Source organism: Zingiber officinale, chromosome 2A (assembly GCF_018446385.1).
Source record: "Zingiber officinale cultivar Zhangliang chromosome 2A, Zo_v1.1, whole genome shotgun sequence".
Taxonomy (NCBI): Eukaryota; Viridiplantae; Streptophyta; class Magnoliopsida; order Zingiberales; family Zingiberaceae; genus Zingiber; species Zingiber officinale.
In genome coordinates this window covers 156,145,584-156,172,356 of record NC_055988.1, presented here as the reverse complement: position 1 = coordinate 156,172,356, position 26,773 = coordinate 156,145,584, and the positions used below count along the sequence as shown (strand labels likewise).

At 34.4% G+C, this 26,773-nt stretch overlaps 1 protein-coding gene across 3 annotated transcripts; it reads right to left on the bottom strand.

Annotated features, from left to right (window-relative positions):
* Positions 1–245: 245 nt before the first annotated feature.
* Positions 246–26,338, bottom strand: LOC122042860 (kinesin-like protein KIN-14H). 3 transcript variants are annotated; one of them, XM_042603208.1, is made up of 15 exons: positions 26,234–26,338; positions 25,943–26,170; positions 25,724–25,853; positions 25,495–25,607; positions 23,897–24,118; positions 23,750–23,824; positions 23,461–23,586; positions 23,253–23,394; positions 23,060–23,169; positions 22,586–22,747; positions 22,273–22,463; positions 1,174–1,255; positions 997–1,101; positions 805–909; positions 246–706 (listed from the first exon to the last, which is right to left on the bottom strand). In XM_042603208.1, the coding sequence occupies exons 1-15, from the start codon at positions 26,285–26,287 to the stop codon at positions 530–532; spliced, it is 2,022 nt and encodes a 673-aa protein (XP_042459142.1). In that variant the 5' UTR covers positions 26,288–26,338; the 3' UTR covers positions 246–529. The 3 variants fall into 3 exon arrangements, with proteins under 3 accessions (XP_042459142.1, XP_042459144.1, XP_042459143.1); XM_042603210.1 differs by lacking the exons at positions 25,943–26,170; positions 26,234–26,338 and having other exon boundaries at positions 25,705–25,847; XM_042603209.1 differs by lacking the exons at positions 25,943–26,170; positions 26,234–26,338 and having other exon boundaries at positions 25,696–25,828.
* Between the last annotated feature and the right edge of the window lie 435 nt (positions 26,339–26,773).

Below are 26,773 nucleotides of genomic sequence, written 5' to 3'. Positions count from 1 at the left end.
TCTTCTCCAATCACAAGATCATTAATTAACATAAACTAATTTCTAAGGACATTGCAAATTTATCAATGATCATATTTTGTCATTTGCACCATTGAGAAGGAATTGTTAAAAGAACTATTAATACAATAACAGTGATATCATAGTTATTTAGACTAGCAAAAGATGAAAATTACCTTGATGAAATGACTTTTCAATGGATTCCTAAGAATTTCATGAAGGCTATCACTATTTTATACAAGTGTAAATTGAACTAAAAAATGTTTATTAATCATCTAATCCAGTCAGAGATACAAAATGTTGAAGTCGACAAGCTTAAGAATCACAAAGTTCAACAACCCGTGTGTTGGAAGATATAAAACTCTGAATTGAACTAAAAACTGTTCTTGCCTACAGAATAAAATATGCTGACAATCTCAAATCTCACTTTTTCTAGACCAACGCAGAACAGATGATAGATCACAGAAATTACAGTAGAGAGTATTAGAGTACAGATGGAGATTAAGTATTAATGATAATGAGTATCTATCAATCAGAGGGGCCGTGAATCTGAACGTGACCGCATCTGGATATGTCGTCGAGGAATGCCAATGACACAGTTGTTGACCCTTGCAGCAAAACGTAGTGAGCTAATGGATTCTCCAGATGAGGATGCCTCAGGCGAAATGTTCAGCAACATTAGTATCTTAGAATCTCCAGAAAGGCAAGGCTGTTTAGGTTAAACGTAATCAGACAAGATGCACTTGGAAATTCAAAAGTTCACATTCTAAATTACATCACAAGAATTTCTGGAGGAAGTTTGTGTACCTGCAAAAGATAAGTTAACTTAGAGTTTCTGAAGGGAACATGGTCTTCTTTATTTGCAAGCGCAGAAATCACATCATTCAGCGCGGACAAACTTTTGTTAATAGCCTGCGTTAAAATAGCCTTAGGCATGTAAATAATCTATCAACTAAAAATTTTAACAAAAATTTATTCTTCGCCACAAAGAAGTTGAACCTGAGTTTCTTTCAGGCGATCACCCGTGCAACCACTTTTTGCTAGACGCTCACTTCCAGCAAGATCTATGAGGTTGAGTATGCCTTGAACCTGGTCTTTGGTGCTCTGAAACCAAATCAAAGAATATATGAGTAGTCAATGGCGATCTCTAACAGATAATGATGATCTGTTAATCACCTCATTGGTGCCAACAATCTTCAAGGTGAAAATGACATGACTTCTTGAGGACTGCTCATTCATGTTTGTCTTTCCTAGTGATCTGAACAGGAATAGCAGCACTTATCATATGCAACAGATAATTTCATGTATTTATTTCTCCAAGAAAATATTCAATATTGGGTGAAATGGAACATCATGGCCAATAAAAAATTTATTTTGGTCAATAAAAAAATAGGTAATTTTTTGAGAAAAATTACTTCCTTTGAAAAAGTACAAAAGTTATTTTCCGAACATCACTCGTCAGTAAGCAACTATCAATAAGCCTCTCATCTGTACCCTCGTCCATTCACATCCAAGTAGACTAATCAATCCATATAGAATGCAGTGTTGGTCGGTTCAGTTGGACTGGTCAGGCTGGGTGGGTTGATCGAGCTGGGTAGATTAGTTGTTTGATCTAGACTGGCTGGTCCATTCAGGTGGGATGAGCAAGAAGATAAGGGAAGGTGTGTGGCTCAAGGAATCTATTAAAATTGTTTCTCCATATATCCATAATCATGATTTAAAATTTCGAGTCGTGCCGAAGTTTCGGTCCTGCGCTGGAATGATATGATTTGGTATTGTATCGTAGCTGCTACAGTTTTGGTAGTTTTTAAATTTATAAATATAAATGTTAGACAAAAACAAGTAAATATATTTTTCTTTGAAGAAAATTGATATATCAATAACTCGAATTAAAATTGATACATCATAATACATAATCTTACTAATACCAAAAGGAGTGACATGAATCAGATGAAAGCATTAGTTCATGCAAAAACATTCTAGTTAGATCAATTTTATAGTTTTCCAACACCCAGATTAAATAATCATCAAATGATATACAATATTGATATTGATTTCGCCACATGTCCATCAGCATATCTTGACTGACCACTGCAAGTTGGATTTGGACTAACACCATTGGAATCTGAACTGGTACAGGTATAGAATAAGGATAAACATACGTCCCCAAACTCTGATGTGATGGATCACCATATAATGCATTAAAACTACAATAAGAAGGCTAAGAATATAATGAACTTTGATCAGAATCAATCTCGGCTAAACTCTATCATATATATCTTTATAATTATGTGCTTCATTTTGTTTGTCACCCTTAGGTCAACATTGATACTCGATCTTAATAATTCTAGCTTCATGATCATCATCTTGGGTTGCATGTATGTAATCTTTCTCATATGTCTAAGGCTCTGGCACTGGAGTAGGGGAACATACTGGAGTAGGGGAACATACATGCTACAACCACCAAATGCATCACCACTATCATTACTTCTAAGTACTTGCACTACTATCGACATAATTATCATCATTTTGAACTTCTCGTCAGATTATAGTGTAAAAAGGTGATGATGTTTCATCACCATCATCATGTTCTTGCTCATCAATTATATCGAGTGGATTTTCACTAATTCATGATTGACCCCTTTTCTTATAAGCAAAAGTTTTGGCTTTTCTTCTCTTTAGTAAAAATTGCAACAACTTTATCTTTTCCTTTAGCTACAGGCTTTGGTTGAGTTTGCGGTTGGGATGTTTGAGAATGTCTCGATGAGATTAGGAAAATCGAAATTCTTAGTCAAAAGTTTCATCATTATGTTCTTCACCAACATCTCCTCTAGCTTGTATTTTTTTCAATCTCTTGAGTAAAAAATTGAGATGGTCGTGGTGGATCTCTAGTTTCATCAAGTAAGAGGGATTCACAGCCTCAATGGTGCTCCACCAATCCATCATTGGATCATTCTTAATGTGGACAAATCCAATATCAAATAGGTCTACGTCACGAGATGCTTGTTTTTCTTATTCTTGTTCTTTTGTTATGATCTCTTAGTTAAAGACGCATATTGTAATAAATGTAGATCATCTTCAAGCAACAATAAGAAAGATGATTTTGTACTTTTGTATGAATGAGGGAAAGAGTTGACCAATTTCTTTCACTGTCACTTGAAGACGTTGTCTACAAGAGAATTTGTATGACAATCTTTTTCAAATTTAGGGCTGACGCTTCATATTGTAACCACCACTCAACTTTGAGATAATTAAAAATAAAATTGTATTTATATTAATTGACAATAATCAGTAATATTTTTTTCTATATTTACTTGTATTTATTTTATATCTGCATGACACTCCAAAAGAATCGCTAAAAGAACCATATAACTGTCGATGTTCATTAATAGCCTCGGCAGCTAATTCTCTAATTTTTGTAATCTTGATATTACATTTCTAAGGGCTACTAATAGATTTTCATTTATGGCAAGATGCTTCATATTGTAACCACCACTCAGCTGTAAGATAAATAAAAATAAAATTAAAATAGTATTTATATTTATTGACAATCATTGGTAATAATTTTTTTATAGTTACATGCATTAATTTTATATCTACATGACATTGGCAAAAGAATCGCTAAAAGAACCATATGTCTCTAGAAATAATCAACTTTCATTAATAGCCTCAACAGCTAATTCTCTAATTTTTATAATCTTGATATTACATTTCTAAGGGCTACTAATAAATTTTCATTTATGGCAAGATGCTTCATATTGTAACCACCACTCAGCTGTAAGATAAATAAAAATAAAATTAAAATAGTATTTATATTTATTGACAATCATTGGTAATAATTTTTTTTATAGTTACATGCATTAATTTTATATCTACATGACATTGGCAAAAGAATCGCTAAAAGAACCATATGTCTCTAGAAATAATCAACTTTCATTAATAGCCTCCACAACTAATTCTCTAATTTTTATAATCTTGATATTACATTTCTAAGGGCTACTAATAAATTTTCATTTATGGCAAGATTATAACGATATTAATATATCGAATTGAGATAATCAATTAAAATAATTAAACATATATAATTATAAATAGCAACATTAAAAATTCATTTTCATAAAAAAAATATGCATCTACCAAATGAATATGTTTCCCATTTGGATGTTTCATCTTGTAGTGATTATATCAATATAATGTTAATACTAGTTGGTGACTATAGACGTCTCTTAATTTCCCCTTTTGCTTCATTAATTAGACGGTAAATGACGTATAAGGGTTCTATCGCTATAAGAATATCTACGATATAATAATTTTTTTACCTTCCTACCTTTAGTAGTACTAGAGTATCGAGACACTTCCCAATCTTCAAAAGTGAACATGTGCCCCCAGGTGTAGCGTAGATGGTGGACGCATGATATCTCTGACGTAATGGTCAGGGGTCGATTCTCAGGAACTGACAACCTGGGGTTTTACCCATCATGCATCTAACGCCTGTGTACCTATATTTACCTCCCTCCATATCCGTGAGCCAAGACTAGAGGGCTGTTAAGAAAGCAGATCTACTTTTTTTTTCAAAAGTGAACATGCTCTTCAATCTGGCTTTTTTTTCTAAAACAACGATTTTAATAGAAGAGTGAATTGGAAACCTAATTTCTCCTGGTTGCAAAATCTCCCCATTAATAAATGTGCTCATTAATCTGTTAACTCAATGATGATTATAAAGGAATTTGGTTAGCGATTGACCTTTTCTCACTACTTTCTTTACTATATCAAGTTTATTGATATCTATCATCATTAAATCAATACAGTGTGTTGCGCATGGTGTCCAAAATAATGTTCGATGCTTTTGCTCCAATAACTCTCAAGCCCTCTTGAAGTTGGCATTGTTGTCTATAATTACTTACACTACATCGTCTCCACCTATCTCTTGAATTACGTTTTCATCAAATGATATATATAAGATGCATCTTGATAATATGCAATTATGTATACATGAAACATCACCCTTTTTATTGCAATATAATAAAAAGTTGATAATGCTCATTTGTGTAGGTCTTGTCCAGCTATCACACATCAATGTAATCCCATATAAACCCCATTGCTTCTTGCATGATAGGATCCCAGTCTTGATTTCCTCCATTTATTTATCTAAATATGGCCCGGTAATTTTATATACAGTCAAAAGTTGAATACCATATCCAAATTTTTGAATGTTAGACACCATGCTGCAATAGTATGTGTTGTTTGCTACACCATGCTACGATAGTATGTTATTTACTGTATTGAGAGGAATTTGATTGAAATTGTAAGAAAAAGATAAACTAGAGAGGTGGGATAAAATCCTATTCTTGTACAGATACGACAGGGTTACTTATTTTTATAGGAAGAGGATATAAAGCATAATTACAAAATTACCCCTAATTGTATTTACAGTATTCAACACTCCCCCTCAAGTTGGAGAATATAGATCATATGCACCAAGCTTGTTACATATGAGTCAGTTCGGGAACCTCTTAGTGACTTAGTGAATATATCTGCTAGTTGATCATGTGAGTTGACAAAGCTAGTAGATATTTCTCCAGATATGACTTTCTCTCTAATAAAGTGACAGTCAACATCAATATGCTTTGCCCTCTCATGAAAAACTGGGTTTAAGGCGATATGCATAGCGGCCTGGTTGTCACATATAAGTGAGATTTGTGTAACCTCTCCATACTTTAATTCCTGAAGCAACTGTTTTAGTCATATAATCTCTTGACTGACTATGGCTATAGCTCGATACTCTGCATCTGCACTGGATCTTGCCATAACATTCTGGTTTGTGCTTTTCCAAGAAACAAGGTTATCTCCGACAAATATACAAAGCTCAGAAGTGGACCTTCTATTAGTAGGAGATAGGAGATCCTGCCCAATCTACATCAGAATATCTTATAATTCGAGTATGTCCTTTGTCTTCATACAAAAGACTCTTTCCTGGTGCGCCTCTGATATATTGAATAATGCGAGTCACAGCATCCCAATGTTCCTTGCATAGAGAGTTGAGAAACAGACTTACTACACTTACTACCAACAAAATATCTAACAGTAAGGTAGCTTAGTTTCCCTACTAATCATCTATACCGTTCAAGATCTGGAAGAGGCTCCCCCGGATTTGGCAGGAGCTTGACATTAGGATCTATGGGGTTGTTGACTGTCTTTAAGTTTAACATTCCTGTTTTTTTAAGAATATCCATTGCATACTTCCTTTGGGATATGATGATCCCATCTTTAGACTATGGTACTTCTATCCCTAAGAAATATTTGAGTTTGCCAAGATCCTTTGTCTAGAAATGTTTGAAAAGATGTTGTTTCACCTGTAAAATCCCGATATGATCACTACATGTGATGACAATATCATCAACATAAACCACTAAGTAGATGCAACAAGTAGATGAGTGGCGATAAAAGACAAAATGGTCAGCCTTGCTCCGAGTCATGCCAAACTATTGAATTACAGTACTAAATCTACCGAACCATGCCCTTGGTGACTGCTTGAGACCATATAAAAATTTCCGCAGGTGACATACAAGATTAGAAGACTTCCCCGTGAGCAACAAAACACGGAGGTTGCTCCACGTAGACCTCCTTGAGCAAGTCACCATGTAAGAATGCATTTTTGATGTCCAACTGATAAAGAGGCCAATGTTGAATCGCAGCAATCGATAGGAAAAGGTGTACAGAAGACATCTTGGCAACAGGAGAAAAAATGTTCCCATAATCAATCCGAAAATATGAGTATAGCCTTTAGCGATGAGATGAGCCTTAAGCCGGTCAACCGTGCCATCTGGACCAACTTTCACCGTATACACCCATCGACAACCAACAACTGACTTCCTAAATGGTAGAGTAACGAGGTCCCAAGTCCCACTGCGGTGCAAGGCACACATTTCATCGAGCATAGCCCGTTTCCAACCTGGATGGGCAAAGACATCACCTGCAATCTTTGGAAGAGAAACAGACGACAAGGAAGAAAGACAAGAAAAGTAGGAAGGAGAAAGACGATGATAACTCAAAGAAATATAATGAGGAGAAGAATTACGAGTGGAACGTATACCTTTCTGAAGTGCAATGGGAATATCAGACTACAGGACCGGAGGAAAAGGCGAAGGACTCAGCTCCAAAGATATGTCCATGGCAGTATCAGTGATGGGCGGCGGCAAAACAGGGCGAGGACGACGCTGATAAACCTACAAAGGAGGAGATGGGTCTGGAGGTAATAGAGACACCCCTGGAGTATAAAATACAGTCACTGGTGCAAGCGAAGAAGGAAAGAACTCAGATGGAGATGCGTGAGGTCTAAAAAAGGGAACCGAATCAAAGAACGTGGCATCAGCAGAGATAAAGTACTGACGGAGAGTAGGGGAATAACACTTATACCCTTTCTGAGACTGAGAGTATCCACGGAAAACATACTTATGAGATATGGGAGAGAAAATGTCAATGTCAGGATCAAGAGCATGAGCAAAATACATAGAACCAAAGACCCTAGGTGGTAAAGAATGAAGAGACTGATGAGGATAAATTACATTATGAGGTATCTTACCTTGGAGAGTTGAGGAAGGCATGCGATTGATGAGATAACACACAGCAAGTACAGCGTCACCACAAAACTGAAGAGGAACATGAAAGTGGAGAAGAAGAGTCCGGGTGGTCCCGAGGAGATAACGATTCTTACGTTCTGCAACTCCATTCTGTTGAGGGGTATGAGGGCAAGACGTGCGATGCAACACACCGTGAGATCCAAGAAGGTACAAAACTGAGTAGATAAATACTCGCATGCATTATCACTTTGCAAAGTTCGAAGAGAAATACCAAATTAAGTTTTGATTTCATGGAAAAAAACTGGAAAAATAGGAAATAATTCTTAACGACCCTTCATCAAATATAACTAAGTACAACGAAAAAAATCGTCTATAAAAGCAACAAAATATCGTGATCCCAATAGAAGAAATATGACTCGGACTCCAAACATCAGAATGAACCAAAGCAAAAGGGTGCATAGCTCGACTCACAGTACGAGGACAAAAAGAACTGCGAACATGCTATCCTAATTGACACGACTCACAAGACAAAGACTCTAAGTGAGAAAGACTTGGACGTAATTGTTTCAACTTATCCAGGCCTGGATGTCCAAACTAAGCATGAATAAGAAGTGTAGATGTCATCGTCGAACCAACAAGAGAGGGTCGTTAAAACCTATATAGGCCATGAGACTCACATTCGAAGCTAATCATCCTCCCCGTACTCCGATCCTGTAAGGAAACATAAGGGGGCGTTTGGTTCTTTCCTAGGAATAGGAATCGGAATGGGAATCATTGTATTGTGGAATGGGAATGGGTATGAGCATGAATATCATTCTTAAAAGCAATGTTTGGTTAGTTGTATATCTTCTATCGGAATAAATCAAAGTTTCCTTTTTTACCCTTAAAGGAAAATAAGAGAAAAAATTAGATGTGAGAGAAAGATGAATGTGAGAGAAAAATATGATGAAAGAGAATGATGAGAGAGAAAGTATTATGAGAGAGAAAGTGTGATAAGAAAGAATGAAGAGAGAGAAAGTGTGATGAGAGAAAATAAAAAAAAAGAGTGTGATTGGAGAGAGCATGATGAGAGAAAATATGATGTGAGAGAAAGTATGATAGGAGAGGATAAAGAGAGAGAAAATATAGTGAGAAAAAATGAGGAGAGAGAGTGTCATGAGAGAGATTGAGGAGAGAGAAAGTATGGTGAGAGAAAAAGAGAACGGTGAATATGATGGGAGAGATTGAGGAGAGAGAAAGTATGATGAGAGAGAAAGTGTGTTGAAGAAAAAATGAGTAAGTGTGGCAAGAGAGATTGAGGAGAGAGAAAGTATGATGAGAGAGAAAGTATGATGAGAAAAAAAGGAGGAAGTGTAATAAGAGAGATTGAGGAGAGAGAAAGTGTGATGAGAAAAAAGAGAGTGCGATGGGAAAGATTGAGGAGAGAAAAAGTGTGGTGAGAGAGAAAGTGTGATGAGAAAAAAAAGAAGGAAGAGAGTGCGATGGAAGAGATTGAGGAAGAGAAAGTATGATGAGAGAGAAAGTGTAATGAGAAAAAAGAGGAAAGAGAGTGTGATAGGATAGATTAAGGAGAGAGAAAGTGTGTTATAAAATAATGAGAGAGAAACTATGAAGAGAGAGAAAATATAATGAGAGAGAATAAGGAGAGAGAAGTGATATGAAAGAAAAAAATAAATAAATATATTTTGATATTTGATATTAATGGAGAAAATTTTAGTTTTAAGTCAAGGGTATTTTTGGAATAAGGGAATATTTTGATTGATGAAAATAGGGTAATGGCTCATTGAAGGGGGTACATGGGAATGAGTTATTACCCAATTTCAAGGATTCATTCCCTTATTTGTATTCCTATTCTTATAATCCAAACATTAACAATGGGAATCAATGATTCTCATTCTCATTCCCCACTCTTATTACCCTAAACCAAATGCCCCCTAAGTTTTAGTAAAAGAGATGACACAATCAAAGGTCCGAGTAAGTTGGCTTATTGACAATAAATTAAAAGGAGCTCCGAGGACATAAAGAACATTATTGATAAAAAGAGACGGAGAAGGATGAACAATACCAACACCCTGGGACTGAGTTTGGGAACCATAGGCCATGGTGACAAAGGGAAAATAACCAGAAGTAGAGAGAAGAAAAAAAGGATTTATTACCAGTGATATGATCGGTGGCCCAGAGTCAAGAACCCAAGGACCTGAAGAGTGAGATATGCCGGCAAAGGAATTACCAGCGTGTGCGACAACGGCAGTGGAATCTGAAGCCTGACGATCCTCATACCATTTCAAAAAGTCATCATATGAAGGCGGTGGGATCAGATCCGGTGGCAATTGTGCAGCAGAAGCTGAAGAAGCAACAGAACTCTGAGCGATCTGAGCAACGTGAGGAGGTCGACCATGGAGACTCCAACACTTATCAATCCTTTGTCCTAGCCGGTGGTAGTGATCACACCAAGGACGTCCTTTGCCACCCTTACTAGGTGGAGGCCTGTTGTTGTTTCAAGAGACCAAAGCTAACGAGCCAACAGTAACGGAAGGAGGCAACGTCGAGACTTTGGCAGGGACACGGAGGAGAGTCGCCCAGGTATTATCCATGGTAGCTTCTGTGGGGCTGCCCAGGATCTGATCGCGAACATGAGAATAATCTATGGGTAGACCATATAAAGGCAGAGACATAAAAAACTTCTTCTGATTTTCAAGTTCTACAACAGGAGTGGCCGCAGGTGGAAGTAGTTCATTGAATCACAAAGAAAGCTAGAGATTGAACCCAGATAAGTTTGACATTGAATCCTTAACCTGATGGGCACTAAGGATGGTCATGAGATCTTCACAAACTTGATAGAGTTACCGAGAGGTGTTTGTAAAGAGATAGTTTTATAGGTTTTGTGAGTGCGGAAGGCATCCCTAAGAGATGGAATGGATGGTGGCTCGGATAATGCAGCACAACTAGGCGTCAACTTTTTTCCACATAGGACAATCAGCAACTTGTATATCTTCTTCGGTTTGAGAGAAATGTGTCTCATAACCCTATCCAACAAGCTAAAGCTCAATGTGAGAGGCCCAAGAGGAGTAGTTCTTACCATCCAACTGCTCGGAAGAGAGTGCACCAATGATGTGGTTGGTAAAGATCAAAATATCCAGCTTTGGAGTGCTAGAGGTAGCCATTAATCAACTCAGTTAAAGAGGGCAGCAACCCGACTCTTCGGCGATGTCGCAGCTCTGTGGAGATAGGCATGGAGTTTCTCCCTGTCGCTGGACTGCAGGAGAGGATGATGGTGTGCGCACAACGTCGGTTCGATCTGTGTGCGAAGAGGGCGGTAGCGATCTGCGTTGTCGAAGAAAATAGAAAAAGGAGGGCGGCAGCATTAGACAAATTAGGGTTTGCTACGACACAAGGAACGTGCGCGATGGTGCGACGCAAGGAAGGTGCGTGCAGGGAACGTGCGCGATTTGTGCTCGCGGGCAACGTAAGAGGGAGACGAGGGAGGAATGGCGGCGGCTTGTGCTCATGAGCGACGCGAGAGGGAGAAGAGGGATTGGGAGAGACGTCTGCTGGTTGAGATCTTCTTCGTCCAGGCGCGACTAATGGCGGCAGGAATCGGTGTCAGCGGTCAAGGAAAAATTAAGGTTTGGCTCTGATACCATGTAAGAAAAAGAGAAACTAGAGAGGTTGGATAAAACCCTATCCTTGTATGGATACTACAGGGTTCTTGTTTTTATAGTGAAGAGATATACAACATAATTACAAAATTACCCCTAGCTATATTTATAGTATTCAACATAAATGAAAAAATTTAGTAATACTTTAACCTATTGATTTCTTCTCCCTTGTATAAGCATCATCAATCCATTTAAGTTTGTTAGCTTGGTCTAGGAATGCTAGTCGATCAATATCAACAATATCAACTGCATGTCTTCGTCCTATAGAAGAAAAGAAACAACCAAATACCATCTTGTGTTGAACACTTTCACTCCTCCCTAATGTCGTTACAGTAGTTGAGTCATTTTTACTAGCACCAACTATAGCATCACTATGTTACATATGCCACTAGAGTTGTAAGATGGGTCAACCGATGGCAGGGCGGGTCAACCCATGACAGGCCAATCATTTGGCGGGGCAGGACGAGCCGACCCGTCATCTTGGTGGGTTGGGAAATCCCCAACCCAACCCAATCCAAGGCGAGTTACGAGTTAGTCCGGAAATAAGCATTTTAAATGTAAATGGGCACAAACACATACTTATATTTGATAAAAAGTATTATTTTTATTTCAAAATTACAACAAAAAAAGATAATAAATTAACATAAAATTTGGTTTATATGTATTTCTCAACCCGCGGGCCAATCCAAGCCCGTCGCGGGACGACCCGCGCGAGTTGCCGGCCTAGGTGGGTCGGCCCATGGTAGACTTGGGTTAATAAATTTCAACCCAATCCGTTTAAATTATTTGGCAGGATAGGGTAATCCGACGGTCCCAATCCAAATTGATGGTTCTATATGCCACTTATATTTATATTGAGTTCGAAAGACACTAAGAGCTACTAAAAATTCTTCATTATTTGGATCTTCACAACAACCTTCAAATTCATCATAAATTGGTTCTTTATAGCTCCGCCTATCAAGCATTTCATATTGTCGTTGTTTATACTTTAATTCTTTTTTACATTTCAAGTTCCTCTTTAATTGCACGTTGAATTTCTTAAGAAACTTGTGGGCATTTAGAAACATCCGAATATCCTAGCAAGATGTTTTAGGCATGTGATTCCACTACCACGTCCAATCATATCGCAATGTAAGCATTGCCAATGAAATAAATCGACATATATATCTCCAAGCATAATCATAAGATTGTTGTTTTGGTGTTATTACTTATTTATTATAAAAAATTAATAGTAGTAAAAACGTCAAATAATTTAGTATAAATATTCATAATTGCAACATTAATGACATTAATATAAAAAATTTATGTAATAAAAAATTATAAAAATAATATTTAATTTTAATAAATGAAATACATATCTTCTTATATATTTAAAATCGGTAAATTAGAGAAAAATCCTCAATCATAATGTTAACTTTACATGCAATCCCCACGTCCAAAAAACTTTGTTTCCACTCCCTACATGCAAAATATTACTTGTTTCAACTCCCTCATACAAATATTGATACCTAAATTGCCCCTCAGATTTTTTAGGTATAAAAATTTCAAAATTGAGTACAAAAAGTCCAAAAATGAGTATAATTCTTCTTAAAGTCAGTACTTTATATTAAAAATCGAGTATATTTTTTATCAAAATTGTCCCTCTTATTTTTTAAGTATAAAAAGTCTAAAAATAAGTATAATTCATGTTAAATTCAGCACTTTACACTATAATCTAATACTCTATAATAGGATCGAGTATATTTTCTATCGAAATTAACCCTCATATTTTTCGGTTCAAATAGTCTAAAAATGAGTATAATTCCTATTAAATTCAGTACATTAAACTAAAATTGAGTATATTTTGAGGTGAAAAAAGAATCGTACTCAATTTGATAGAAAATATACTAGATTCTAAGTTAATATACTCAATTTAAGAGGATTTATATTGATTTTTAGACTTTTTGTACCTAAAAATATCATGGGCAATTAGGTAAAGATGTTGACCGGGAGTGAAAACAAAGATTTTCATGGATGGGGACTGCATGCAAAGATTTGTTTGCCAATAGGGACTGCATGCAAAATTACCCATTTAAAATTTTTAAATAATTATTATATTCATAATAGAATTTTTATCTTAAGATAAAAGTTTAAATATTTATAAATATAGAGATTAATAAAATAAAAATTTTAATTAACAAATATGATTATTATATTATTAATTTGATTAATTATTTATTAATTTATATAATATATAATTACCATTTATATAATAATTAATTAAAATTTATATATACATTAAATAATACATTATATATTTATATATATAAATAATATATTTTATAAAAAATTAATATAACACTATTATAATAAATATAACAATTATTATAACATATAAGTATATATTTTATGTAAATATAACATTTTAATTAAATCGTTATATTGAATTTTTAATAAACCTATTCACTTCTATGTGAATCACAATTATGTTTCCGCCGATTCCGCCTTCTCGTGACTTCCCCACCCTCCTCTGCTCGCGATTCCAACTACCAGCATCTCTTTACTTAAATTGAAATTTTACTATGGTATATGTCGAAGAAGTGTGATCGTCGCCTCACCGCTGCTACTGAACTCTCATCGATTGCCTTTGTGAATCGCCTTTGCTAACATAATCTTTAGTTATCTCCCCCATTGATGCTTTCAGGCAAGTCTTCATAGTTTATATAACTTTTTGTTTCTGATTAATGTGATCTCATGATCGACAGGAGAAATTGAATTGATTCCTTATGTCGCGTACTATGTCATAACTCAACGCACACAAAGAAGCATGCGATAACGCATGCAAAGTTCTCAGTGCATGCTATGCCAATCGGGTGCCAATGTCGGTCCCACATCTGAACGGTAAAAACCGTGTGCATCGAGTGGAACGACTCAGTATTTTAAACCATATCAACAATTATACCTTAGTTAGCAGCTAGAAGTTAAACTTGAACTAGTAAAAAGTTGAGCTAGAACTAACACAAATAGAGGATATAGATACATATTAGTTTCTCCTACTTTGAAAAGCTCTGCTTTGTTTGAACTTCCCTTCCCTCTTTCCCATGATCCACAAATAAAATTAAAGGATGAGTAATGGGGAGTTTTTTTTTTGTTTGAACCTGCTCCTACAACTGGCACGGGTGGAACATATTTAACCATGCCCGACACAGTCTTGTTTTTAATTAAGCTAGATTGAAACGTTTCAACCATGCCAACAGCTATCAATTGGTACTTGAAATGAAACCATGAAATCAACTATTTATGCTTTTAAAATACCAAATCGTTCTGTCCAATACACATGATTTTTACTGTTCTGATGTGGGACCGGCACCGGACCGGCACAGCACGCACATGAGAATTTCACATGCGTCATCACGTGCGTCGAGTTGTGACACAATACGCAATAGAAGGAATTAATTCCTTCTATCGAAGACGAGATCACGTTAATCAGGAAAAAAAACTATATAAACGATGAAGACTTACCTAGAAGCATCTGCGAGGGCGATTAGCCAGAGATTAGGTCAGTGAAGGCGATTGGCAAGGGCAACCGGCAAGAGTTCAATAGCGGCAGCGAGACGACGAGGCGGCGAGGTGACGATCACACTTCTTTGGATAGTCAGGTACCATAATAAATTTGTAATTTAAGTAGAGAAGAGATGTTGGCTATCGGAATTGCAAGTAGAGGAGGGCAGCAAAATCACACAAGAAAGCATAATCGACGGAACGGAATCGCGTTTCGCAGAGAAGTGAATAAGGTTTTATTAAAAATTCAATATAACGGTTTAAATTAAAATCGTTATATTTAAATAAAATATATATTTATATGTTATAATAACTGCTATATTTATTACAATAGTTTATATCAAATTTTTATAAAATATAATATTTATATATAAAGAGATAATGCATTATTTAATATATATAATTTTTAATTAATAATTAATAATTAATAATATAATTATAATATTTATTAATTAAATTTTTTATTTTATTAATATCTATATTTATAAATATTTAAACTTTTATCTTAAGATAAAAATTCTATTATGTAATATAATAATTATTTAAAAATTTAAAATATATAAGAATATATTTATTTATTTTTATTAAAATTAAATATTATTTTTATAATTTTTTATCAGATAATTTTTTTATATTGATGTTATTAATGTTGTAATTATGAATATTTATTCTGACTTATTTAATCTTTTTTACTACTCTAGAAAATCGATTTCATTGGTAATGTTTCATTATGATATGATTAGACGTGTTAGAGGAATCACATGCCTAAAACATCTTGCTAGTGGATATCCGGATGTATCTAAATGCCCAAAAGTTTTTCAAAAAATTCGTCATGCAATGAAAGAGGAACTTGTTGGCAAAAAAAAATAATTAAAGTATAAACTACAACATCGTGCAATGAAAGAGGATCTCGATGGCAAAAAAGAATTAAAGAATAAACAACAAAAACAATATGAAATGCTTGATAGGCGGAGCTCTAAAGAACCAGTCTATGATGAATTTGAAGGTCTCTAAATAATGAACAATTTTTAGCGACTCTTAAAGTCTCTCGAACTCAATATGAATATGAGTGGCATATGCAACATAGTGATGCTATAGTTGGTGCTAGTGGAAGCGGCTTAGTTGGGCTAGTGGAAGAAGCGGCTCAATTATTGCAATAGAAAAGTCATATTTCATAAATATATTGACACAACTGCTGCTTATCATGATACATCTTATATATATCATTTGATGGATAATGTAGTTCAAGAGATAGGTGAAGAACATATAGTACAGGTAATTATAGACAACGGTGTCAACTTCAAGAGTACTGAAGAGTTATTGGAGCAACAGTATCGAACATTATTTTGGACATCATGTGTCACACACTGTATTGATTTGATGATGGTAGATTTTGATAAACTCGATATGGTAAAGAAGATAGTGACAAATGATCAATCGTTAACAAAACTCCTTTATAATCATCATTTGGGTTTACGGATTAATGAAGAAATTTATTAACGGGTAGGAGCAACTAGGTTTGCAACTCACTTTCTCCTGTTAAAATCGTTGTTTCAGGAAAAAAATGGATCGAAGGTCATCTTCACTTATGAAGATTGGGAAGCCTCTCAATACTCTAGTACTACTAATGGTAGTGAGGTAAAAAAATTTATTATATATGCTAGATTTTGGGACTACAGTAATATTCTTATAGTAATAGAACCCTTATACATAGTTTACCCTCTAATTCATGAAACAAAAGAAGAAATTAAGAGACGACTACAATCACCAACCAAGTATCAACACTATATTAATATAATCACTACAAGATGGGACAACTAAATGGTTAAACATATTCATTTGGTAAGTGTGTATTTTTTATAATAAAGAATTTTTAATATTGTTATTAATAATTATAGATGTTTAATTATTTTATATCATTATCTCAATCCGGCATATCAATACCGTTATAATCTTGCCACAAAGGAAAATTTATTAGTAGCCCTCATAAATGTAATATATCAAGTCTAAAAAAAAATAGAAAATTAGCTATCGAGATGAAAATTGATTATTTCGAGAGGCGTATAGATTTTTTTAGCGATTCTTTTTACAGTGTCATGCAGATATAAAATGAATACAGTAAATATAGAAAAAATTATTACTAATTATTATTAATAAATATAAATACTATTTTAATTTTATTCTTATTTATCTTAGAGTTGATTGGTGGTTATAATATGGAGCATCAACTCCAAATTTGAAACCCCAAATTCGAAAAAATGACCGTACAAATTCTCTCATAAACAATGTCTTCAAGTGGCTGCGAAAGAAATTGGTCAACTTTCTCCGTCATTCATACAAAAGTACGAAATCATCTTTCTTATTGTTGCTTGGAGAAGATGATCTACGTTTATTATAATATGCATCTTCAACAAAGAGCGATAACAGAAGAAGAAACACAGGAAAAACAAAAGTCTAGTGATGTAGACCTATTTGATATTGGATTTGTCCAAACTGAGGATGATCCAATGATGGATTGGTGGAGCGTCGTTGAGGTTGTAAATCCTTCTTACTTGATGAAACTAAAGATCCTCCACGACCATCTAAATTTCTTATTCAAGAGATTGAAAAAATACAAACTAGAAGAGATGTAAGTGAAGAATATAATGATGAAGCTTTTGACCAAGAATTTCGATTTTCAAGATCACGACCGAGACGTTCTCAAACATCCCAACCCCAAACTCAACCAAAGTCAATAGATAAAGGCAAAGGTAAAACTCTTGCAATTTTTACTAAAGAGAAAAGAAAAGTCAAAATATTTGCTTTTAAGGAAAGGGACCAATTGAGAATTAGTGAAAATTCACTCGATACAATTAATTAGTGATGAAACATCATCACCTTCTAACACAGTAGTCTAATGAGATGGTCGAAATGATGATAGTGATGTCGATAGCAATGCAAGTACTCATGGAAATGGTGACAATGGTGATGCATCTAGTTGTTGTAGCATTTATGTTCCCCCTTCTCCAGCACCGGAGCCTTGAACATGTTAGAAAAATTGCACACATGCAATCCAAGATGATCATGGAGCTAGAATTATTAAGACTCGATATCAACATTGACCTAGTGATAAACAAAAGGAAGCTCATACTTATCAAGATATGCGAGAGAGTTTAGCTGAGATTGATTCTAATCAAAGTTCATTATACTTTCAGCCTTCTTATTATAGTTTTGATGCATTATATAGTGATCCATCATATCAGCACTTGGGGATGTATATTTATCCTTATCCTGTACTTGTACAAATTCTAATTCTAGTGGTGCTAAATCAAATCTAAATCAATATCAATATTGCATGTCATGGGATGATTATTTAATTTGGGTGTTGAAAAACTATGGAATTGATCTAACCAAAATATTATAAGAACCAATACTTCCATCTGATTTACGTCATTTCTTTTGGTATTAGCAAGGTAATATATTATAATGTATCAATTTTAATTCAACTTATTGATATATCAATTTTCTTTAATAAAAAAATATTTACTTGTTTTTGTTTAACATTTAAACAACAATAAAAACCAAGTCTTATTCCACTAGGTGGATTGGCTATATGAATCATTTTACGTCATTGAGCTCTATGTACTACTATATCATCATCTATACTTAATAAATTTTATCTTATTTTATTATTGCTAATTAAGTTTTTTTTATCTTCCTCTTCCTCGTTTGATATGCGTGTTTGTCATAGTTTCACATCGCCTAACTGGAGCATTTATTGGTCATCTAAGTACATGTTCGTACCATCTTAAACGTGTCTCTCGAAGTTTTCCCTCAATAGATGCGACTCCAACTCTCTCTAATGCTCTCATTTCTTATTTTGTCCATCCTCGTATGTCCACAGATCCACCTTAACATCCTCATCTCTATAACTCACATCTTCCGTTCATGTGCTCGAATCATAACTCAACATTCAGCTCCAAATAACATAACAAGTCTAACTACGATTTTATAGAACTTTCCTTTAAGTTTTAGAGATACTTTACGGTCATATAAAATACTCGATGCTCCCCTCCATTTCAACATCCTGCTTGTATTTTATGTAAGACATCTCTATTAATCCCTCCATCGTTTTGCAAAAATAATCCTAAATATTTAAAGCAGAGCAACTCCTCCTCTCCTATCTTAACAATTGTCTCATTACTTCTAACATTGCTAAACTTAAATTCCATATATTCTGTTTTTAATCTATTAAGCCTAAAACCTTTCCCTTCTAGTATTTCCCGCCGAGATTCTAGTTTAGCATTTACTCTTTCACGTGTTTCATCTGCAAACAACATGCACCACAGTACTATGTCTTGAATGTGCGCAGTGAGTTTGTCCATAATTAGTGTAAAAAGATAGGGACTTAGAGTTGATCGATGAAACCGTATCTTTATTGGAAATGCTTCAGTTACTCCGCCTAAAATCTGTACTCTGGTTATTATATCCTCATACATACCCTTAATTAGTTCAATATATGTTATGCTAACACTTCTCTTTTCTAGAATCCTCCATATAATTTCTTTTTTGGGACTTTATTATAAGCTTTTTCTAAGTCAATGAATACCATGTGTAGATTTTTTTTTTACTCCCGATATTTTTCAATTAATTGTCTAAGATGTATCACTTCTATTGTCGACCTTCCAGGCATTAACCCAAATTAATTTTCGATCTCCTTAATTTTTTTTCTATTACTTTTTCCCAAAGTTTCATTGTATAACTTATTAATTTAATACCCCTATACTTTGCACAATTTTGTACGTCTCCATTGTTCTTATATAAGGAAACAAGAGTACTTATCCTCCATTGATAAAACATTTTTTTCGTTTTCAATATCATGTTAAATAGTTTTGTAAGTTATTCAATACCTTGTTTCCCTAAGCACTTCCATACCTCTATCGGAATATCATCTGGTCCAACGATCTTTCCATTGTGCATACATTTAAAGTTTGTTATACTTCTGAAGTTTGAATTCTACGATAAAAATTGAAATTTCTATGCTCATTAACCCTACTTAAATTACCTAAGTTAAGTTGGTCACCTAAACTTTCATTAAAAAGTTGATAAAATACCTCTTCCACCGCTCTTTTATTTCTCCATTGTTTACTAATACCCTATTACATTCATTTTAATACATTTTATTTGGATAAAATCTCTTATTTTCCTTTCTCTCACTTTAGTTATTCTATAAATGTCTTTTTCCCCTCCTTTTGTATCCGATTTTTGATATAATCGTTCAAAAGTTTCATTCTTTGCTTCACTCACTACTTTCTTAGCTTCTTTCTTGACTATTGTATATTTTTTTAACGTTTCCTCATTTTTACAAACATATAATTCCTTATAAGTTATTCATTTTTCCTTCACTTTCTCTTATACTTTCTCATTCCACCACCAAGATTCCTTACTTAGTGGTGCATGTTCCTTTGACTCATCGAGTACACTTTTATCTACTATTTTCAACTTTGATACCATCTTATCCCATGTTGTATTAGAGTCATCGTATATTTCACCTAATACTTGTACTTCTATCTTCTCCTTAAATATATTTTGCTTCCCATCGTTTAACTTTTACCACTTAATTCTAGGAGTTGTATATATTTTTTTCTATTAATACTATATTTGAGGCGTATATCCAACACTACTAATCTATGTTGGGTAGTTAAGCGTTCTCCAGGGATAACTTTATAATTTTTACAAATCTTTCTATCCTTCTTCCTAATCATAAGAAAGTCATTTTACTATTTATTATTCCCACTTTTGAACGTAACTAAGTATTCTTCTCTTTTTCTTAAAAAAATGTATTAGCTAATATAAGGTCATATCTATCATAAAATTTAATATAGTTTTCCCTTCCTTATTTCTCATTCCAAACCCATAACTCCCATGTACCCTCTCATATTCCTTATTTTTCACTCCGACATGCCTATTTAGATCACCTCCTATTAAAATCATTTCATTTGGTAGAATATTTTGTAATATTTCATCTAAGTCATCCCAAAACCTTGATTTGGTAGCTTCATCTAATCCTACTTGAGATGCATATACGCTAATTATGTTCATAGTTTCTTTCGTCACTATTATCTTAAGGGTTATAATTCTATCCTCTTTTCTAACTACTCCTATAACTTCATCCTTTAACGAACTTTTACAATAATACCCACTCCATTTCTTGCTTTACTCTTTCTAGTGTATCATAACTTAAAAGCCAAGTTCTCTATCATCTTTGCCTTCTCGCCTACTCATTTATCTCTTGTACACACAAAATACTAATTCTTCTCCTAATCATCATATCTACTACCTCCATTGATCATATCTACTACCTCCATTGATTTACCAGTGAGGGTTCCTATGTTCCATATTCCAAATCTTAGATTATTATTTTTCCTATCATATTTGTTCTTATCCAACCTATGATGTGAGAACTTTTGCTTATTTAACACTACACCCAAGTTCTCTTGGAGATGTAGCAGTCCTTGCTGATAGATTACAATCGGTTCATGTAACGCGAACTCTTGCATATTTAGCACTACACGAAGTTCTGGAGATATAGCGGTCCTTGCCGAGACGTTACAATCGGATCATGTAACGTGTTGCTTCCGGGGAATAACCTAGCATTAGCACAATAGTTTAATGGATCCATTCATTGAATATTTGCCACAGCTTTAACACTGACTAGCAACCTAACGCAACCCTCCTTTATCCGGGTTGGGTCCGACCATGACCGGTCGTTCCGGTATGAGACCGAAACTACCAAAACTGTATCGGCACAATATGATATTGAAACTGTATCGTTCCGGTCTGAAACCGAAACTCCGGCACAGCTCAAAAATTTAAACCAAGTTATTTTCTACTAGCACCAAGCAACCATCAAAATTGAATCCTAGTTAAATATATATAGTTAAATATATATTGCTTAGCATCCAAAAAGTATAAAGTGCACCCGTACTTTCCTTGCACCAATATGACCAATGCATCCATCGGAAAATGAATGTTTGATTTGTTGTGTCCATGAATCAGCAATTCTTATCTTTTCCTGATCTAACCTCTCTCACCAAGAGTACAATGTCCAACTTTATTAAAAAAAAAAATCCTTATATTTTAATAACTGAAGAAACTTGTGAAATGTTCTGATATGACATCCTTTTATCTCACAAGCTCCATAGAGATGGATTAAATCCTTATCCATTGTTGGGGTCATGGTTTGATTGAAAAGTAGCTTTATGTGGGTTTGGGCAAATGTAAAATAGGCCATGGCCTAATCAAAAGTAATCAATAGTTGGGATGATTATTATTGACCGAGCAAGCATGTGGGAAAAGTATAGATTAGCTCTAGAAAAACGATAGAGTCACAAAATAATCAATGGCTTAAACAACACCTTTAGCATCTAGGTTAAAAGAATTAATTAATTAGTGTCAAGAAATAATTAAGAATTGATAAATACTAAGAATTGATAATAGTAGAAAAGTGTTGCCACCTGTTGCATGCAGCCTGGTGCAGACTCTGTGCAGCCTGCTCTGTGCATACATCTACCACGGTAAGGTCAGAAACAACTGTGTTGCCATTAGCATCATGCTTAATAGAATATTGTTTCCCCTCCACGCTGCTTGAACAACTTGGTGATAATAAATCACGAATTGTCTCATTATAAATCTCCAACATTGATGCCTTCAATAATACATGAGGAAAATAACAAAGAAAATGCCAAAGTGGATGCCTTCAATAATACATGAGGAAAACAATTAAGCAAATGCCATAAGTAAAAGCAAGTTAATGTATATATAATATACCTTTATTTTGTATTCCCAACCCTGACATTGAAGTGATTGGCTAGCTTCAAAAATCTGCTCCAAAGAACGAGATATAAGACCTTTCTGTTCTGGTATATTTGGATTTCCCATCATAGTGTATGTTTTTCCAGAACCAGTTTGTCCATAAGCAAAAATGCAAACCTGCATTTCAAAGAAGTCAACTTTCTTAACATTGAACAGTCAATCGAAGTATAAAACTTTATTTGCTTCCTGCATAACTGGCAACTGAAATTGCAGTTTTTTCTCATTAGGCCAATAACAATGAAAAGGAATTGTTGCTAGTATGTTAACAAAGCAAAGTTGAAGAAACTAAAATGTGAGTATTAATATAGTTAAGAAGCTTATGAGGCAATATAGACAAAAAGAGCATCTTATCTGAAGTGTTACAACAAACCAAGAGCCTTTTCCAATTAGATATGTCAAAAATAAACAAAGAATAAATAGCTAAACTACCTTGTACCCATCAAATGCACTCTGCACTAGCTGAGAGATTTCAACAAACACATCTTCTTGTGAAGCTTCATAGCTAAATACTTTATCAAAAGTGAACGAATGTTTTTGGGCTGTTGACAATTATACAATCAGTGTTTAATGTTACTGAAGGATATAAAACACAAACTTGTAAAAAAAAATTGCATCATCATACCACCATGTGTCAAATCGATGCCCCGGCCAAAAGATTCCACAGAGGTGGGATATGAAATCACTGCTCCATTTGTCCCACTAGAATCATTATTAGCCATAATAGGGCGAACCCTGCAGAAGACTCTAATGTTTCCCTTAAGTTCCTGCAGAAGCTCATAATTTTAGTGCCAAATATGCTTTAAAAATGTTAAACAACAGTGTTAACCAACCAATATGGTATTATGCTGCTTTTTCAGCAATTTCTCTCCTTCCACAAGATGATTTTTCAACTCCTCTATAATTATCTTTTGCTCTTCAACTTTGGATGTCATTGTATTGACTGACAAATCAGCTTGCTACAAAATTAATAAGGATGTCAAACTTGAATACATGGGCATTATATAAAGTGGGAACAAAGAAGTCTACCAATACACAAATGTAATGATGTAATAAAATTCTTTCAAATTCAAATGCATTAAATAACAATATTAAATGGTTGAAAGAGCAATGACTACTAACCTTAAGTTCATCCTTTTTAGCAGAAAGCTGATGCTGCAATGACAAAATTTCTGTTCTTTGGAAAGCACAGGTTTCCTATGTCATAAAGAGGGGGGAAAATTTTCAGTGCAATCAACAGCATTATGAAAATATGATAGAAAAACAAACCTCAAGATCAACTGTCTTCATAGTTATCATATCCAGGGTTTTAGTAATTTCTTCATATTTGGCAATGACAAGTGTCAAGCTCTGCACTTCTGCTCGTGCTTTATTGCAATCATCCTTGACTTGTTGCAATTCACTTCTAAGACAACTTAATTCTTCATTTGATTGTTCCTTATGCTTTTTCTTTCTTGTGTTCAATACTTCCTTTGGTTTAATTTCTTCTTGCTGAGAATACCAGAACAGTAAACAAATTAGGTCCAAGCTGTGATATATACTAGAAGGAAATAGTAATGCCACGGAAAGTCCTTTTGAGTTGACAAAAATAGAAATAAAAAAATAGAATGTTCTATTCAAGAGATGAACTCGCAATACATTAACCAAAAGAAGAAAAAAACTCGATAGTAAAAGCTCATCTAAACAATAGCAATCACATTCTTTCAGAGGCCAAAGTCAAGTATCCATCTGCTCAGCCACCCGGATATCAAATGTTAGATTAGGTTTCTTCCTTCTTCTTTTTTCCTTTTTCTTCTTTGTCCCTAGCCAACCCCACCTAGTGGGAAAAAGCTTAGTTGTTGTTGTTTCTTCTTTGTTCCTCCCTTGTCTTCTTTTATTAATATAGGATAAAAGATCAACTTTCGATTCAACACCGAACCAAATTCAACTTAAATCCATTGTTTCTAGGTGGGAGATTTTGCAACTTAAATTGATGAATGAATTTATACACAGTTATTGTGCAGTCTACTTGATAAGTTCACTGAAGCACAAACCATATTATGCAATAATTTTTCAGGCATTGATTTGTAGTATTAAAGATGGTTTTTGAATAATTATATTCTGACATTCTTTTACATAATTGTAACAACTATTTTGGCAATTCATGGATCAATAGGGGTTCGTGCAGTGAATTCATACTTGGAGATGATAATTATGAATATTGTAAGTGTTTCACCATGATAAATAAATAAATATATATATATAACCACAGATTTATTTGGAAAGCACACCAACAACATACTGCATGCTCAATTTAGCAACATGCCATATTTCATGGCGTCAATGTGGGGATGGAACTACAAGGAACCCTAGATGGATAAAGTTTAATATCCATTTTTATGTTACAGTATAGGTTGGTTATTAGACTGAAGCACCAGAGTAAAATTATCATGGTTGTTTGCACTCTGGTAGTGTTTTAATTTTTCAGAAATCATTAAAAGTAAATATATCATAAGCCATGTATGGATGTTGCAAGAAATCATCACTCTTTAAAGAATTGAACATTTGGTTTAATAAGGTTACAGTTGAGGAAATACTGGGCCAAGTGGTAGGATGAAATGGGGAAAACCTGATCTGACTCAAAATGATTTGGATTTTAAAGAGAAAAACTCAGGCCAAAGAACAAAACAAAAATTTTGTCTGGAAAAATCCAAACTCAGGCCAAAGTAACCTATTGATTAAATTTAATATAACTAACATGAAGATGAGTAATTTGTTATACAAAACACTAAGAAGAATGTTTGAAATCCTAGTGAAGTACTAAGGCACCTTATCCTTGACCCACTGTATCTCTTGTGTAAATGTTTCATTAAGGAGAAAATACGTACACTTTCAAAAGTGATTTGTGCATCTCTTTCATTTTCTAGGAATTTCCTATTTTCTGCCTTAGGCTCGTTGTTCATGGTCTCCAGTTCATCAATCTTTGCCCTCAACTGAGTCACTGTAGACAAAATCTGAAGATATATTAGCTGACAGGCATAATTCCCTATACATTCTCAGCTGAGAAGAAAAAAGTTCTGTTGGATCACATATACAACATTCTCCATGGGCAGGTACCAATATCATTGTGTCTCTTCTCCTCGTCCTCCATGAAATTTCGTTGTTTTTTCTGGTCCTCTAAATATCCATCTTCACGAGCCATGTGCCATTTAATGCAAATCTTGAGCTTCTCAACGTATTCCATCATCTGCAAATTAATGAAACATACCCACAGAGAATAAAATTACAAAATCCTTGGCAGAAGACAGAAAATTAAGCCCACGAGACTCAAGTCACCTTAGAATCACTATTGTTCTTCCCTTTCATCTCCTCTCCCAATAGCTTTTCCACATCCTCCCGAGACAAAAATTCAATCCCGGAATGGTGAAGGGGAACGACGGGATCTGGATCAGAGTTGACAGAAGAAAACACCTTCCGCGCCCTGGTTTCATCCGGTGGAGTCGCCTCCTTGCCGACCATCCGCCGTCGCTTGTCAAGGGGCGCCCCGTCGCGATTCTCCTTGCTCTGCGACGACAAAGAGTGGATCAGACGGAAACCTACAGGAGAATAAGACGGTGAAGAACTTACATGAGAGGAGATTCTCGGCGAGTGACGCTTGCCGGAGATCCCGAAAGAAGCCATCAATCGCTGCGAGCAAATGGAGGAGGATAGAGTATCCGTTAGGGATTTGAAATGATAAGGGTATTACCGGTAAGTAGACTATAGTCGGTTCGATTAGACAGATCGAGACAATCGTGTAAATTTTTGAATCGAAGATATTTTGGAAAGGCAGTAACTTCAGCTTTCAAAATAAATTGTGGACAAAAATTAAAAGGTTAACATTAATCATTTTAATTGTAAAAAGTAGTAGCAGCTATTATAATAATTTTAATTAAATTGATAAGAATTATTTTTATTAAAAAATATATAATATTTTTTAATAGATTGAATTTTATATATACAGACGTATTAGTAACTAGAGAGTAAAAATATTATAGATTTTGACTAGAGTTTTTTCATCCTTTTAGTTTTTATTTTTTAAAAATATAAATTGGACTTGTAGAAACAAATATGATCTAGATTTTTAAATTTTTTATGGATTATTATTAGGATTATGAATCAATTGAA

Excerpts from the sequence above, each read along its gene's own strand:
- LOC122042860 (XM_042603208.1), bottom strand. The coding sequence starts at position 26,287 with ATGGCTTCTTTCGGGATCTCCGGCAAGCGTCACTCGCCGAGAATCTCC. Across the intron at positions 26,171-26,233 it reads CGCCGAGAATCTCCTCTCAT|AGCAAGGAGAATCGCGACGG; the intron begins GTAAGTTCTTCA and ends TTGTCGTCGCAG. Across the intron at positions 1,102-1,173 it reads AGATTGTTGGCACCAATGAG|AGCACCAAAGACCAGGTTCA; the intron begins GTGATTAACAGA and ends ATTTGGTTTCAG.